General features: G+C 52.2%; 5 protein-coding genes across 5 annotated transcripts; 1 reads left to right on the plus strand and 4 right to left on the minus strand.

Annotated features, from left to right (window-relative positions):
• Positions 1–123: 123 nt before the first annotated feature.
• Positions 124–2,618, minus strand: J4E86_009867 (uncharacterized protein; the record flags this gene model as incomplete). Its single annotated transcript, XM_051450367.1, has 3 exons — positions 124–2,029; positions 2,092–2,533; positions 2,582–2,618. The coding sequence occupies 3 exons, from the start codon at positions 2,616–2,618 to the stop codon at positions 124–126; spliced, it is 2,385 nt and encodes a 794-aa protein (XP_051298288.1).
• Positions 2,619–3,840: 1,222 nt separating this feature from the next.
• Positions 3,841–6,064, plus strand: J4E86_009868 (uncharacterized protein; the record flags this gene model as incomplete). Its single annotated transcript, XM_051450368.1, has 2 exons — positions 3,841–4,149; positions 4,397–6,064. The coding sequence occupies 2 exons, from the start codon at positions 3,841–3,843 to the stop codon at positions 6,062–6,064; spliced, it is 1,977 nt and encodes a 658-aa protein (XP_051298289.1).
• Positions 6,065–6,675: 611 nt separating this feature from the next.
• J4E86_009869 (uncharacterized protein) lies at positions 6,676–7,762 on the minus strand (the record flags this gene model as incomplete). Its single annotated transcript, XM_051450369.1, is given in 2 exon segments — positions 6,676–6,711; positions 6,725–7,762. 2 exon segments carry the CDS (start codon positions 7,760–7,762, stop codon positions 6,676–6,678), a joined length of 1,074 nt encoding a protein of 357 aa, XP_051298290.1.
• A 4,407-nt stretch (positions 7,763–12,169) lies between these two features.
• J4E86_009870 (uncharacterized protein) lies at positions 12,170–13,376 on the minus strand (the record flags this gene model as incomplete). Its single annotated transcript, XM_051450370.1, has 2 exons — positions 12,170–13,217; positions 13,279–13,376. The coding sequence occupies 2 exons, from the start codon at positions 13,374–13,376 to the stop codon at positions 12,170–12,172; spliced, it is 1,146 nt and encodes a 381-aa protein (XP_051298291.1).
• A 1,939-nt stretch (positions 13,377–15,315) lies between these two features.
• J4E86_009871 (uncharacterized protein) lies at positions 15,316–16,044 on the minus strand (the record flags this gene model as incomplete). Its single annotated transcript, XM_051450371.1, has 3 exons — positions 15,316–15,449; positions 15,499–15,745; positions 15,793–16,044. 3 exons carry the CDS (start codon positions 16,042–16,044, stop codon positions 15,316–15,318), a joined length of 633 nt encoding a protein of 210 aa, XP_051298292.1.
• Positions 16,045–16,982: the final 938 nt, after the last annotated feature.

Consider the following 16,982-nt stretch of genomic DNA (forward strand, 5'->3'; position numbering starts at 1 on the left):
GCTGTGTCACTACGACTGCATACATGGATGTTACGACTTGATGAATACAATGCATAGATAGAAGAACAATGATGAGCCTTTGTTCAACACACATTTGATTGAAATTATGTTTGCACTTGAGATTTAGAACTCCAACGCAGCCGCAGTGGCCTGCCCTTCCACTGCGCTCTTCTCTGCATCATCATCGCCCTTGGGACCCTTACCCTTCCTATACACTCTCGCATCCCTAGGATCGAATCCGCCATTTCCCCAGAGCGCCCACTCCGGCGTTTCGTCACCAACGTAGTCTTCTGGTCTCCAACCTACTACTTGCCCTTCCTCCATCCTCGTCCCTTGTACCTTACCCTCATAGAGATCAAAGAAGCGCTCAAAATCTATTCTTGTTGCCCACTTGCCATTCTTCTTGAATCTTGTGCGGTCGGCTAGCAGGATACAGCAAGAATGCGCATGTTCGGCGCCGATGCCATAGGTCAGGCCGCGGTTGTTCAACTCCTTTTCGAGTTCCGTCACGAATTCGGCGACTTCTTCGTAGAAGGGTACGTTCTGCATAGTGAGACCTGCAGACCCCGCAGCTGAGGTACCGCAGTATGTGACGCCTTTGACTTCGACGAAACCAGGCAATGCACGTTCGACGAGGTCAGCGTAGCCACGCACTTCCTCGGCCATGTTGAAGCCTTTGACAAGCGTAAGGCGGAAGACAGTGCGTTGCTCGAACCGGCGGTTACGGAGGATATCTAGACAAGCACAGAAGCGCTCCCAGAAGTCTCGGTGAAGAGGTCGATCAATCTTACGAAGACTGTCTTTGTTTGATGCGTCGATGGAAACGTAGAGCTGGGTTACTGGGATCAAAGAAGCTAGTTGAGCTGGGTGTTGTGCGTTACAGACAAGGAACGTGGATATACGATTCTGATGCATGATCCCGAGAAGCTCGTTGATATGCGGGTAGAAGATTGGTTCGCCGACCAAACTCAGGGCGCAGTGACGAATGCGCATGGCCTCGCTGAAACGCTCGGCTCGGACACCGGGAACTCCCTTCATCATCTTGATCTTCTTGTAATGTGCTGCTGTGATGCCGTCGAAGATCAGATCCGGAGCATCGGTTATCCAGCGCCACGTGGTGCCGACCGGATTGGTGCCATGTCGCCAGCAAAAGACGCATTTGTTGGAGCATGAAAGAGACGGGGTTGCTTCCATGCATAAGTGAGAGGCGATACCGTAGAAGGAGTACTTGTAGCAGGAGCCTCGACCTCGCAAAGCTGATTTGGTCCATCGGCAGATCTTGACGCCCGAATGAGAGCCGATGATGCTGTAACCTTGCTTGGTAAGAGCGGCATACGTAGGGGAGGTGGTTGGAACCATCTCCTTAGGAGCCTGACGGGATGCGGGGGTCTTGACGGGTCCAGGGGCGGTTGCGGAATTTTTGTAGGTGGTAAAGTCGACCGGTATTGGAGCATTCACCATCGAGCCTAGGTCCTCAACATCGTCCACGCGTGTATTTTGGTCGTTCCCATCCTCTAGATCCTCTTCGTCGCTCTCAATGGGATCTCCACTACCCGGGACACCGTCACCGAGTCCTCGTCCTTCGGCGATCTCCACAAGCGCGTCCTGAACGCCTAACCTCCAATCTTGTAGCATCTGTTCAGCATCGGTCTTGACGTCGGCCATACCCAGAGGGTATGCTCTCTTCCTACCAGTCAGCCTGGCCATCCACTTGTCTACCTCTCTCGATTGGCTGCAGAAGCCCTCTTCTTCAGTCGGCCATCCTTCTCTATCGCCGAAACCAAACACGGCGTATCCTAGCAAAGCGCTCAATGGCGCCGTATCGATCCTGAAGTCGTTGTGCGTCTCCTGCAAGCTCTCTACAAAGACGTCCAAGACAGTGTCAATGTTGTACGTGGGTACGAGGATGATATAGAAGTGCTTGATGTTCGCGTCGGTTTTCGGTGGGGTAATGAAGTAGTCGTCGTGTTCAATATAGGATATATCGAGCGTCTGGGGTTGTAGGAAGGACTTGGATTGGTCGCATCCTCTGCAACGTGAAGCAGGAGGTTAGTCGACGCCTTAAATATGTCTTGCATGCCCAAAACGTACCTGGTCCATTCGGTCAGGACTTGCGCGAACTGCGTAGCGTAACGTTCAGTCGTCCCAGACAGCGATTGGAAGAATATCAAGGGCTGGATTCTATCCGTCTTATGGTCAAATGCAGGAGCTGCGACGACCTTCTTTGGTACCTTCCTGCCCTTTACTCTTTTGGGGCCCTTCTTAGTCTGGGCGACGGCAGCCACTGCCCTTGTGTTGTCCTCGGCATGGTTATCAAGATTGAGCTTGGCAGAGTTGAGCGTCGTGGTGTATTCGGGCAGCCATTCGGGTTTGAGCTCGACGGTGGTCTTCGGCGAGGAAGGAGCGGGTGATACAGAGAGCTTCTCTCTCTGGTCGCGGTCGCGCGCGTATATGACAAGGCGCGCGATGGTCGCTACTACTAGTGCAGACAGTAGGATGGGGAGCCGATGCTCGTGCCATATGAGGAGTAACTCTGCGGTGTGATTAGCTACAAGTGTACGTGCTGAGTCGGGTAACCAACCAGCTGGCAATTGGTCCAGCAGCTCGAGTAAAGCCATGGCGCTGCTCTCGACGTTGCGCAGGCGTTGTCCTTGGGGTACGAACTTTTGGCCAGCCACTCGCGTGGGGTTCATTACCTAGCGCCAGGCGGGGTTCGTGACTTCCGCGCTGGACCCTGCACTACAACCTACCCCGAAGGCTTCATCGTGCTCTCGCACATCACACTTTTACTACCCCAACAGTGCATCGAGTGTTTCGGGCAGATCCATGTTCATTGCATTGTTCACGTGTCTCAGTCATTCTCCCGTTGTGGATACGTTGCCGGCTTCTTCCTGCATCCTCCTCTTGCCTACAGAGCCTTCTGTACTCCCCTGTACGAAGACTGTTAGCGACGGGTATTCATATATGTTAATACTATTTGAGAGAAGCACTGGTGCTATCGAGTATCAATGCTGGGTTGTGGTTCTGAATTTCAGTGTAATCTTGTTTTGTCGCTTCCTTATCCGCCTCTCGCGTTCATCAAGCATCTGTGCCATGCAATCCTTAAGTCCATCATAAATTGCACAGAAGACGAGTTCAAGTTGCTCATTCTACGTCATGCGTCTTTCTAAACTGCCGACTTATACGTTTTATCATTCGTTACGAGTCTGTCCTGAACAGCGTTGTCCTCTTCTCTTTGTCCTTCGTCAGGAATACTAATGAAAACCTCTTCCGAGAACTCTCGCCAGGGTCACCGGCTCGGATATCTTTGTCCCAATCCATATGGTTCCAGCTTGATCAACAGCTAGTGGGGCAACATGTTCTATCCGGATGAAGGACTGGACTGATGGCGAGTGTCGGGAAGTGTACATCTTGCGAGTATCCTGTGCATCAGGAGCTATTCGTGGGCAAGTCTCGCAAGTCAGTGCTTCTTTTCTAGCAGACATTCCATCATCTCAAGCTGACCAGTTCACGTTCCAGTGGCTGTTTGGTGGTGCACTTTTCACTTCGCTGACGCGCCAGTACTCGGCCATACGCACCCTAAGTTCTCAAGTTATTGCGCTTTCACTTTCACTTTCGCTACCACACCCCGCATTTGCCCGGCGCCGTGGACCTGAAATCACGCATGCTTGGCGTTGTTTACAACTGGAGTTTAGAAGCTGAACTTAACAAAATTGCCCGCACTGACAGTGGCAGCTACTACTCGACTAACAGCACCAACACACCCTTTAGGCCCAGCCTCCCCGTCATAGCGACGATCACTTGAAAGTTCATCTGTTCAACATTTCGACAACACTAACCATGGTCGGTTTCAAAAGCTTCTTGTCTGGGAAGTCGTTTCGTCACAGCCACGATGGCGACCGCGCCAAATCAGAGCCCAAAAACAGTACGAGCAACGACGCCGGTGTCAGCGCTGGCATAAGCAGCAATAGCATTGCTCAAAATCTGGACGACAAGCGTAAGGAATCTACACGTCTTATCGCCGGTTTCCAGAAGGTCTTCGGCAATCATCGCCGTCGTGACCATGTCTCTCCTTTGCCTTCTGCGCCGGCTACACCTACTTCTACTCCCAAGAGACTCTACCGATTCCAGTCGCCTAAGCACAAAAAGGTCAGTACTATGGGGAAAACATGAGAGAGATGTACTAACCTCCGAGAAGCATGCATCTCCCACTCCATCACCACTTTCGACGACAAACAACACAATATTCGAGTCGGAGGCTACTAGATCATCCCATATGGTCCCTTCAAGCACCCCACCTACAAGCCCGTTGATTCCACTTGGCGACGCGCATTCCGCGATATCAGTCCCCAACGAAAGTCGAATCGATGTCACACATATCACACCACTTGCGAAGTTCTCGATCAACAATGCCAGGCCTACCATGGAGACGCCCGCAGAAACTGGTCTCAGATCCAACAACGAAAAGTATAGCGATGATAGCCCTGTACTTCGGACGGCCTCCCACCCCGCCACCGTCGACGACACCAACATCAGTTCTGATGCTCGTACTGATAGACTCAAGGCGGCCATAGAGGGCATGCGCGCAGCAGAACAGCTGCTGAGTCAGCGCCATGCTACCATCACACCACAGGCGAATACAAGTAAGCGTGTGAAGCCTTTGGATACGGTCGGCAAGAATGTGGGACCCAGAGACAGTCATGGCATAGCTCGTCTGCCGAACAGCCTTTCTGCGCTCAACCACCGCCAAACCCATCTCAGAACCGCAAACCAGGCTATCGAAGCCGCAAGAAGGCGTCAGGCTGTCAGATATCTCGCTTTCTACGCAGCAGACGGCTGTCCGAATAACATCGACATCATCGATCGTATCAATGCCCACTTTCACCTTCAAGCTCGCCACGTCGATGGTGAGATACCCGACGCTACCTTCGATGTCAATGGCGTACCCGTGCGCGCTAGCCAGATGCCAAAAGGTTCTGTTGAGCGTAACTGGATCATACGCTACAACGCTGTAGTCAACAACGCCGAGCTTGTTGAACGCCGACTCATGAACAGCGAAGACCACGAGATGATTGTCGCGCAGCTCTTTCCCGAGGAGCGTGGCCACATACTGAAACCAGAGCACTTCGAGATCTTCATGACTGGCCTTGGGGAAGAAGGCATCCTCACAAAAGCGCAGGCCAAGTCCATTGCCACTGTCGCCGTCAGCAAAGAAGAGTTCGACAAAGGCATACACTACGTCGAAGCTGCGAGTAGCAAACACACTCACCGTCGCAACCCCACCGCAGCAGCCATATTCGACATTCCCCAGCAAGCCAGTCGAAGTACTGCGTCCTTCTCATCTCGTCCCGCCAACGGTCAGAACCAGCACGAACTGTACTACTTTCTCCGCATCCTAGTCGAAGCCGCAGTCTACGGCCAAAAGTTTTGGAAAGGCTACTTCTTCCCCAACGCATGGAACAAGCTCAAGAACTTCTACGACGCTCACAAGCTTTCGCAGGAGGGCTGGCTTCTTCCTCCTCATCTAACCGAATACAAGCGCGACTGGACACACCGTGAAGTGCGACTTTTGCAGCGCGGTCAGCTCATCTGCGACCTGCTCAAACATTACGAAGCGGGTGAAGTAACAGACTTTGGTATTATCCGCGCTACTCGTGCGACGTTCGTCGGCATCCCAGCCCAACCTTCATGGTGTCCTGAGGACCTGGAATCATTCCTCTACCACCGCATCGCCGATTCTGGTCTCCCCATTACCAAGATTCCTGAGATCCTTGTTCTGCATCCAGAACATGACATGGTGTTTTCCAACCACCGTCTTCGCCAGAACGTCATCAATGGGCTTCGAGAGCGCGCCGACCAGTTTGAGAAAGAGGAGGCGGCGCGACTGAAGGAGATAGATAAGAGTTATATGACGTTTGAAGAGGTGAAGAAGAAGGAGATGACGAGATGGGAGAGGATGAAGGTGGGGCTGAAGAAGGCGTTTGGGAAGAAGGAGGTTGTTGTTCCTTTTGATCCTTTTGCGCCGGAGCATGGGTCGGGGGAGCAGAGAGAGGGGACGGTGTGAGTGGGTTTACGTTCTTGCATTTCGGACGTTGTATGCGGTTTTAACCATGTGGTTTGATCTTACCTAGAGCTCGTATCGAGTCAGAGCAAAGGGCTTTGCTGGTGTAAATTGTACAGTAAGCGTCACATGGCTGTGAAAATGTTCTATTAACCTCGATGAGAACATATTGTCAAACACCGTCTAGCTACTGAAGTCTGCATTCGATGTCCTGCGAAACGGCTACTAAATTTAAACATGGCACGCTCAAGTCCCAGTGTGTGGCTCTTTTCCACTCCACTGCGCAAACGCGTCGCACCACTCCTTGAATTGTCGATTGCCTCTTTCAGGACCAACCCTCATGCACCATATAGTCTCAGCCAGGCAAAGCCTATGAGATTCAGGTTTTGGGCCGTCGAGCAGAATCACGATTTTCGGGTCTACCTCGCACATGCTCATCCACTTATGTCGTATACGGTGCCCCGAGAGTGAGTAAGTTTCCCAGCTTTCATTTTCAAAGCTGTCGCGCTGTGTTGTAACATCCTCAAGCCAAGAATCCACGATTGTGGTCGCGTATTCGTCTAGTGCATCAACAAGCTGCCCAATGCGCACACCATCTTCTGCTTCGATAAGCGCTAGCCGTCGTATCCATGGACGCTCCTCTCGTACATCTGAAATACATACACCTATTGCGAGGCTTTTGCAGGGAGGCTGTGTTGCGTGCATTGGCCGGACCTGAGAACTCAAGGCTTCCAGCCGTGCGAACGGAGATTGGGTTATGAGCTCAGGGCCAGGTCGTAGCTTTATTTCAAACATTCCGTCTGTTTCCTGAGCCCGGTCACCAAAGCAATGGCTCAGGTATGGGTTGATCTTGATTTGGCTGAGGTCGAGCCAGCGGTTGTCTGCCGCATCCAGTGATAGCTGAGGAACCCAGTCGACGTATCGGGAGTACCTGGAATTCCACATATTTCGAGTAGCTGTCCAGGTTGCGGCTGGAAGACATTGAGCCTGCACGATTCGAGCGGTGGGGAGGAATCGAGTTGCGTGCGTGGTACGGGGGACTAAGCGATTGCGGATATCAAGATCCAGTTCGGAAATCTCAGTCTCAGTCGGTGGAATCCAGTCGAGGTCCGATGGCATCAGGTCGTGGTATGAGATGGGATCGCACGGGAAATTCTTGCGGTATTGTAACCCGAGAACAACCGCCACAGTGTCTCGCAGGGTAGAGGAGACTGACCGAACACTGAGCATCGACTCGGGATCTAGCAGGTCAACAATCATCTCTAAGATCTCGGCGATATGCAGTGCGCGATGAGCTCTGCTCGGGCAATGGGGTTTAGGCTGCGAGCTTTGCTTTGTGACAGAAGTAGCTCGAGTTCCGTTGCACCGAGGATGGTTGTTGTTTGCTGCCTTCCATTGAGCGATGAGTTGATCCATCATGCGCAACCGCGGCCGTCGCCATTCTTCAATACCGACCTCTAATTCGCATCGAGGTCGGGGAGGCGGCTTTGGCCAGGGTACCTGTGGTGGGACGCGATGTGTGCCGTTCTTGATATCAGCCTCTGCTTCTCGGGCGTCTGAGAGCATATCCCATCTTTCTGGGCGTCGGTCCAACAATTCCAGAGTTGTACATTCTGGAAACCATTTCGTGATTAGAACGTCATCGGGATGCAGTCCATCGTCGTCGTTGTCATACCTCTGCTGTACGCCCTCGATAGGCATATTTGGGGTGGTCATATTGCCGCAATTAGGGGCCCGGGATAGGCTTCGTGAATTTTGAATGAGGAGTTATAAAGGTGCAGGAAATGATGGAATTTATGTGTTCCAACTTCTCAAGGCAGCGGGTGCACGGGCCGCGTCACGTGATCTGCGCCTGCCTACATCGGCAGCACTAGACTCAACAGTACCAAAACACCACCCCAGGCATCACCTTCCCGTGACTGAGCTCGATGCCATGTCTGCGTATAAAGGTCGGCACATCTCTCTGCCTTCCATGCAGCACCCTGCCGAAGCCATATCGCCATGGCTTCCACTACCCCCGATCCAGAATGCGCGCAATACCATCCGTACGACTCACTGATCGCAAAACACTTTCCGGACCAAGATCTTAGTTTACTGCACGCGAAAAAACCTCGGTTGGGTAGCCTGTATCTCCTGGCCCTTAAATTGGATCACAACGGAGTACATCATCAAACGACATGGCCAGTGCAACCGCACCCATCTTTGATGCCTGGAGTGGAAGAATGGAGGCGAACGATGCTGTACACGATCGATGCGCGTTTGCAGCTGTATTCCAACCATACTTACATGCGCACCCCAACGTCTGGCACAGCTCGTGAGCTCCAGCCAGGCAGTTTCTCTTTCTCTGCTCGGCGTGTATTCGACATTCCTGAATTACTGGAGATGATACTTCGGTATGCAACCACAGACTCACAATACGCAGCTTGGAACGTTGATGTGTCCTGGCGTCAGACAATTCGCTACATTCTCGCGTCTCGATACCACAGCCATCATCCTTGCCCTCGGGTGAACCATGGGCAACGCATCGACAGGGAACTCTCCTGGCTACAGCCCACTGATCAGGAGGTTAACGACATCGAGCACGCGATCTTGTCGCTACGGCAAGGGATGACACCTCAGGGCCCCGCTGCTACTACTGCGTCTATTCCAGCCCCCAGCCCATACTTTCCTGCCAGAATCTCCCAAGCGCACAACATACCTCAGCTGTATTACGAGAAAATCCGAAATTATTATGAACACATCAGGTACAGTCTTCCAGGGATGCTGCCACAGTTTGGTAGTCCATGTTGGCTTGATCTGAGCCAGTTCAACTTCAATCCGTACTTTCTGGAGCTATTTCCAGAGCGAGTGCGGCTACATCTTGGCAGATGCGAAATCATGCTAGGTCCATGTTCTTCCGAACAGCGCGTTTACAAAAGACCTCTTCCACAGACAGCTTTTGATGAGTTAATCAGCTCTATGTTTCTTACAGAACCGCCGTGCAAAGCTGTGGGTATCTATCTACCATGCCGACGCGCACCAGTTCTTAGATTGCTTGCTAAAGTTCGCGATGCTGAGGGGATCCGGGTTGGTCAAGTCTTACGTACGCTCGAGCAAACCGCGTATGATGCACTTTCTTGCTGGAAAGACGGGGTGGAGGACTTACGAGAGGATGTTGAGGAATTATATTGGACGGCGTTCACTACGTGGGAAGAGAAGCGAAATGCAACTAACTTCGAAGCGTATCCTAAGTTCATGGTTTTCCTCGAATCAGACGAGGACGTGAGTACTCCCATCGCCAAACGTATTTTTCCTCATGGCGTTGAAACTGAACAAATGCGTCAAGAAGAATGGTATGGGGAGTTGAACGAGCACGAATCCGGATAGTGGGCCACAATGACTACCTGCTATGGGTCCATTATCTCGACAAAAACAAGAACACCTATTCTCGGAACGCGATGACAGATTCTCCATACATTCAATCCTATCTCATCAGTACGCGACTCGTTATTTTGTAAAGGACTAGCTACACCCCGAAGTATACATACACATGTATCCCCAACGACGGCGACATGACCTTCCGTACAATCGTCTGACACTGAAGTTAACCGCGAATACCTCCCGGCCCTACCCTGCTTCTCAAGCTATAGATGAATACAGTATACATTTCCAGCAAACATCTCGTGTCTACCAGCACGCAGTTAGGTGATTCACACGCGCACGGTCAAGCTCTCATATTGCTCACCAAAAAAGGGCCATGGCCCTTTCGCGCACAACATCCAATCATACCGTTCCTTCTCAGCTGAGCATGCAGCCAAGACACAGCCTGGCACCTCTCGCCCTTTTCGCTGTCTGGCTTAAAGCAGCGTGAGACTTTGCTGGCTGCAAGTATGTATTACCGATGGATCCTGCTTGCATCTCCCACCAAAATTCTTCGCTTCGCCTACCACCACCGCCTCAGCCTTCGCTGCTTTACGACCGCCAACGCATCAACACAAGTGGCTTGCTTCGCCTCGACGCTTTCGGTTAGGCACGCTGCAGCCTCCGTCTGCCTTGCCAATCATGGACGATTTCCCAGACTTTGGGTGAGCTTTTTTTTTTACACTCACTAACAAAAAGGGCGTGCCACAGGCGCATCTCTTACATACCTGCATTGGGTTACTCTGCGCCCGTCTTGGCAAGTGCACAACCGCACGAGTCATTCTCACTGCCTTGGTCTTCATCGATCGACACTTGTTATTTCAGTCCGGATTATCGCTATAATGGCATGCCGTCCAGTGACCGCATGTTGAGCGAGTCTCATTTGGACTGGTCCAATTACCAAACGTTCACCCGACAGTTTGAGGGCCACGGCGTCTCCGACTCCAATGCCACAGACTCTTACGCTAGGAGCCAGAAAAATACGGTCGCTTCTCAAACAGGCCACGATGACAAGTCAGTATTATTCGAACCCACAGCAGAGTCAACTTTAACGCTATTCAAATAGTTTCGTCGATACTGGAGCGAGATACCTTGATCCAGTAACCGAGAGTACCAATGTTATGTCTGCTCAATTCACGCCACAGCAGTCGGAATCGCATTTGGTCGGCCGGAGATGTGTCATCGATCGCTGCGAGTTTCGCTACATCGACCTGCGTAGTTACAGTGACCACATGCGGGCTATGCATCAGGATGCTCGTACATGCGATGAATGCATGTATGCGGGCAAGAGCCAGTACGAGATAGCATTGCACGCTTCTAGCACAGGCCATGCTTCGTTCACTTGCAAGCATGATGGCTGTGAGAAGAAGTTCGCCCGATTGGACACATACCAGAGGCATCAGCGGACCCATCGAGAGGACGCTAAGCGTTTCCCATGCAAGTATTGCAAGAAGTATCGAGGAAAGAGAGCCTTCAAACGCAAAGACCACCTCACTCAACACGTTCGAAACTATCATCACATCGGCGAAGGCGTACAGTTCGAAACCTCATACAACCGCAAGTGGTGCCCAAAGGAAGGGTGTACGGAGTCAAGACCTGCTAGGGAAAGTTTTTGGGCCCCATGTGCCTTCGCCTCGTCAAAGGAATGGGTCAAGCACCTGCGTACTGTGCACGACGAATCCGAATTTTCCTGCCCACAGCCTGGCTGTGACCGCGTCAACGGAAACGGTTATTTTCGTCCAGCGGACCTCCGGATCCATCTACGCAAAGCCCATGGCACGGATGGTTCTTTCGATAAGAGTATCCGGAATGACTTGAGTACGTCTTGGGCATGAGAAGTACGCGCTCCCTGGTCGAACGCACATATTCCACGCATATACCTTGGCTCCTCACTATAAAATCGGAGAGGACCATCTCGGTCATTCCCTTTCTAGCATACCACAACTTACCAAAAACATTTGGAAAGAAGAGGAGGCAAGCACACGAACGCCATCCTTGGAAAAGCCAAAAAAACATGTAACGACGCTCACGCATCCTTTCATCTCCTTTCCCCACACAACAGCAACAAGCAACATCATCCATGTATCTCTCTTATCTCCTTACATAGAAAGAAAACAACCTGTCTTCCCTTAGCAACATGTGCCACTGTGCCAAATGTGACCATCATGTACAAACACCACACTATGACGAACACCATGACCTTCCTCCCTCATCTACGCATCCAGGATACGCTAGCTCTCTATCGTCACTGGTTGCACCACGTGCTCTTCACATCAAGGCAAGCACACAACATCAAGATTACAACCAACAAGAAGAAGCATAAATCATACGTATCTATAAACTACTGCAGGGGGGTATCTCATGCCATTTCTCCATACATGCAGCGACTACTCACGTAGCCTCAAATAGATATCCGTAAAAGACTATGTGAGAAGAACTCCACTAAATGGCAGGCTAATCCTAGCCCGCTAAAGACGAGTAAAACTCCTGATGATGCCATAGCCCATGAAAACCAGACGCAGAAACATAGGCAGTCGTGACACTATACCGCCATACCGCTATGTCGCTCGTGCCCAAACAAAACCCGCATCATGCCAGGTGCAGATATTAACGCTAATCATGTGAACCAAAAAAAAAAGTGCCCGCCGAGTATTTGCAAAAGGAAAAGAAGAAAACCAGTCGTGACACCAGGCGCATGGTGTTGTTGTCTCACTGCAACTTGAACAACGTGACCACAGCCAGACAACCAATAGCGACCAGGGTACCCGTGACCTCTGGCCGCCTGAGGAATGTCTTGAAGGGATCACCCGTCTTTGTCACATGTCCGATAACAGCGACATTTGTATCAACGAGAGGCTCTTTTCGGGTCGGACTGGGTATCTTTGGTTCGGGGTGAACCAGAGGTGTCGCTTCCATGCGCGTCATATCTGTGCCGATCGACTCGTCCAGCTCATCCACGAGTGTCGCGCAGAGGCGGAAAATGTTTTTCGCTTCCTCGATGATGTCGACGCGCTCGTCGGGTGTGAAGAGGGTCTCCGCAGCGAGGAGTTGGGTTTTGAAATCCGACTTGATGTCTTCGCCGTCGTGGGGTCCGAGGAAATGCCAGAATGACAAGCCGCGCTCTTCTAAAGTCTGCTCTTCGACGTCTTGTTCTGGCCAGAAACCTGGAGGTGCCTTCAAGAGCATGCTTCGTATCCAGCGACCCCCGGAAAACACAGCCATGTAGAAACACCACGCATAGCTGACTAGCGTCCAGGGCTTCTCGTTCACGCTCTTGCGGATGTGTGTGCAGAAGTCGGCGACCTTGTCTCCGGGGTATTTTGCTAGTAGAACCTCGAGATCTGTGGGGTGTACTCCTAGCAGATACTCCAGATCCCTCTTTAACCGACTTGACCGTATCAGACCCCTTGGTCGTAGCGCTTTCAGGAAAGCAGCCAGTTGTGGAGAGGGCGGTGTTGGTGCCCCTAGTGTTGATGTGAAGAGTGAAGGTGAGTCGTACGGGTTTACGAGGAGATACGAGAGTAGTGGCGAGAAAGGCGGGGAAGCGGGTTCAGAATCGACTGCGGGGTGTGTGGAGGCGGTATGTGAGGCTGGGGCATGGTCGCGCAGCAGATCCGCCCACAGTGACTCGAAGGTGAGGAAGATGTGGGCGAAATGCAGCAGGCCGGTTGCGTAGAGTGTGGCGTCTGTCGTGTAAGGCGGGAGCGCAAGCGGCAGGCGGGAGGTTATGAGGCGGTTAAGGTTTGTGTGGAGGGAACTGGATAGGTATTATTAGCATCGTGGCCTGGCTCCCAAGTGATACAACACCAGGATCATACCGTGTAGCAGCGTTGATCTCTCCCGAGAGCGAGACTGGCAACCTCGGCGCGGCGTCTCTGGCGTCGTCCCGCAGCGCATGTTGCTGCCTCTCCAGCATCGTGGGCTACAAGGCGAGTGCAGTGTAGTGTGTAGTGGTGATTGAATAGTCGGGGTCGTAATGTCGATCGATTGCAGTCAATTCGTCGAAAATTGGCGGAAACAGGAGGAAGGCGCAACCTTAAAACCCGGTAAACAAGTGTAGACTCTGGCAAGCACGCGCGAGACCCACGAGGAAGGTGCAGCCAGGGAAGGCAGGAGGGCTAGACTCTCTCGTGCCTGTCGCTCGTGTTAAACCCACGCGGAGATGGATCCGCCACGCCCCTCACCCGCCGTGCTTGCCTGTATCTCTGGTCGCAGGGCGGACAAAAGCACGCCTTTAGTGGGGGCTCCGAGTGGCTTGCCCGTCGCGCGTTGCGGCTCTCGCTGCGTGCGAGGCAAGATTCGAGGCCATGGTGGCGTTCAATGATGCAATCCGTCCACTGGCGCATGGCCGTTATGCAGGGATCGCCCGCTCATGACCGACTTCCGTCGCTGATCAAAATGCCGATGTTTTGCGAACGCTGTTCTCGAAACGAGGGATGGAAAAGTGAGTTGACAAGAGTGGATTAAAGAGGATCGCGCTGATGGTTATGGGTCAGATGGAGATCATGGGGGGGTTTGTCGTGTCTTGTAGGACCGATTGTGCTTCGCGATCCGCGGAATTGCCGCCCGCAGGCACCGATCGCGAGGCCCCGTGCAGTGCATGAGGCTGAACTATCGTTCGCGACACCAAATATGAGGCTTGTATAGCTGGGCGTTGACTTGAAATTGTTCGATTATTTACTTTTTGATCATGTTTACCGATTCCACTGTCTAAGAATACTCCAAGGCTTTCGGCCCGACACTTATCTGTGTCTCCAGTTTACTTCTCAGGGTTTAGACGACGCTTGTGTATTGGTTTTGCAAAGACTCTGGTCTCGCCTTCTGCTATGCTCCTAATCTCTCGTGAGGTCACGAGATGTGTCCTCGGATAACATTCTATCCCGAGGACTCCGCCGTAGTCCTCTCTTCAAACTCTTCTCCAAGCGCGTGGTCCCCTTCTAACTCCATCTGCTCCCTATTCTCTTTTGGCGTTCTCCTCACTTCGCTATCTAGCGCACTCAGGGCAGCCTCCCTACTGCTTCTCCCGTAACCCTTCTTCAAGACCAACGTATCCGCATTTCTAGTCAACGTCGCACTCCATAATTCCTTCTTACTACATTTAAACCACGTTGGCCTTGTGCAGAAAGTGCAGACGGTAGTTGATGTGCCGGGGTAAAGTAGGAGGGCGTTAGCTTTGATTGAGTCGACGAGCTGTTCATAGTCTGGACTGGCAACTTTACTAAATAGGACGCCAGCAACAGTGCTTAAGAAACCGCGTGTGCTGAGGAGTGTGGTCCAAGTGAATGCCGTATCGTTTGAAGGCATTTCGGGTTGCGATTAAGTTCCTAGTCGACAAAGTCTGAAGTAGATTCATGTCTGAAATACCTTCCTAATGTGGCGCCTGAACAAACAACCACCTGCGCATGATTGCTAGCTTTCATTGTTTGACGTAGCAAAATTTGGAGAATCTTCATGCTCAGTCCATGACATTTCCCGCATTGGCTGATACAGCAACGTGTGGAAGGGCGAAAGCAGCTCAAGAAGTTAATTTGTAACCAACCCTTTGCATTTCGTCTAACCATAACCAAGAGGCTACCCCATAGAATTGCCCAACAGTATCTCAACATGTGCTAGCATAGCCAACCACTTGAATCGGTCATCGAGAAGAGAACACCAGAGGTGTGATCAAGACCAATGATATGACCAGGCATGCCAGACAAGCGGCAGCACATCTCCAAGTAGACAAAGTATGTGCGAAATGAGATCCGTGGACAGGGTATAGCGCCAGACAAGGTGATGAGGAAAGGAGACGCTGTTGTGAACATCGTTACGCAGGCGGCACGCGAAGCGCAGTGTCACGTTGGAGCGTGAGCGTTTCAGACTCGCTTCCAGTCGAAGTTGACATCCTCACGCGCCTGGACTTCGCCAACACTGGGGTCACTGCATACAGGCGCCCAAACCTGAGCCTCGAACTGCCCAGCCGCAATGTTATTGCCAAAGAACGAGTAGTCTGTGAGTGTCAGCACTGACATCTTCGAGCTCCGGCGAGTTGCACTTACAGCAGTAGAAGCGACCCGGCCAATTAACGCCGTCGTCGCAGTGTCCAAGAGCACAGCCAAGACGTGTGCTGTTGCGCCACACCATCTGCGTGAAGTGACCCCATGCTGCATCAAAGTGTGGGTTGTCGTAGGGGTACTTGGTCTCCTCTTCGTGCCAGCCGTGCGTGGCAGTGCGGGCAAACTCGATCCAAGCGTCGTAACCGTCAGGAGGGGGGTTCACGGAAGAGAGGTTACTACCGGAGCGTTTCTGTTCATGTCAGCTGTGCCATGCCCGTAATCGTGCCAACTACGTACGTGTTCAGGGTCCTTTGGACACTCTTCAATGTCAGCCCGCGCGGCGTCGGCAAGCTCAGTGTCCCAAATAAGGTCCTGCGCACAATGCAATTTGCGCCAGTACCAATGAGCTCGCATGACGGCGCTAATGAAATTCGGGTCGTCCTGGTGTGGAGCGTCATCGGCGACGAGATCTCGGTGCTTGATCTCGTGCCTAGGGGCGGCGAAAGCAGTAGCTGCCGTAAGAGCTAAGAGTTTGGCGAAGAGCTTCATGGCTAGGTTCTGAGATACGTGGTCGTCGATATGTAGGAGAATGGCCTAGGGAGAGGTGCAGTTGGTAGAGGTGAAAGGATAGCAAGTGCAGCTGAGATGCTAGGCACTGGTCCGAGGCGAATGAACGAAAGACAATCTAAGGAGCGAAAATAGGTTGAACGAGTGACGAAGTAAGAAGGAAACGAGGTCGCTGGGGTTTATATGGTCAAAGACGTGGGCTGACGTCCACCATGGCGTGTTGTTGATGGTTGCGCCTGGCTTCACGTACTAGCGCCGCAAACAGGCGATTGCGGAAGGCGCACCAACCAGCCGGGTGCCTACTTCAAGAGAGAGCAGTCCGGCATTGAGCACCGTTGACGGTGAATGATGAGCAGAGGCAGCAGACCTGCTGCAGCGGTCGTTCGTGTAATCTCAGCCGGGGTAGACGAGAGGTAGGACAAGTCCGTTGCGCTTCGCAGACGCCAAGTGGCGGTACAGGCCTGCTACTCAATTAGTCTCTTCACTGCGTTGCCACTACCCTGTTGCGAACTTACTTGAAGGTATCACCAAACGCTGACCACGAACTGGATGCGTGCGCGCCGTTCACACACCACTACCCCTCTACCGTGACCTCGTGGAGCCCACTACGCTAGCCGTAATTCCATACATCGTTAGATCAACGCACAAAATAGACATGTGAAGGAGAACGGCAACACAAGCACGCAGAGTGGCGTTCGCGACGAGTGACGACAATGGAGCCAGATGAGCATGCGCAGCGCGAGTCAGCATAGTCCCTCTATGGCTGGCTAGGATTGGTAGAAGAAGTAACAGAGAGACCAACATGTGGTATGAATGCCTAAATGATGATCTAGTCTAGCACCGCCATTGAGGCATGGCGATAGCATCGCCTCGGTCGTCCGACTCGGTCCAGGTGGTGTCAAAGACATTTTGGTCCTGGG

This window comes from Alternaria arbusti (assembly GCF_024043155.1).
Source record: "Alternaria arbusti strain BMP 1465 chromosome Unknown scaffold_19, whole genome shotgun sequence".
Taxonomy (NCBI): domain Eukaryota; kingdom Fungi; phylum Ascomycota; class Dothideomycetes; order Pleosporales; family Pleosporaceae; genus Alternaria; species Alternaria arbusti.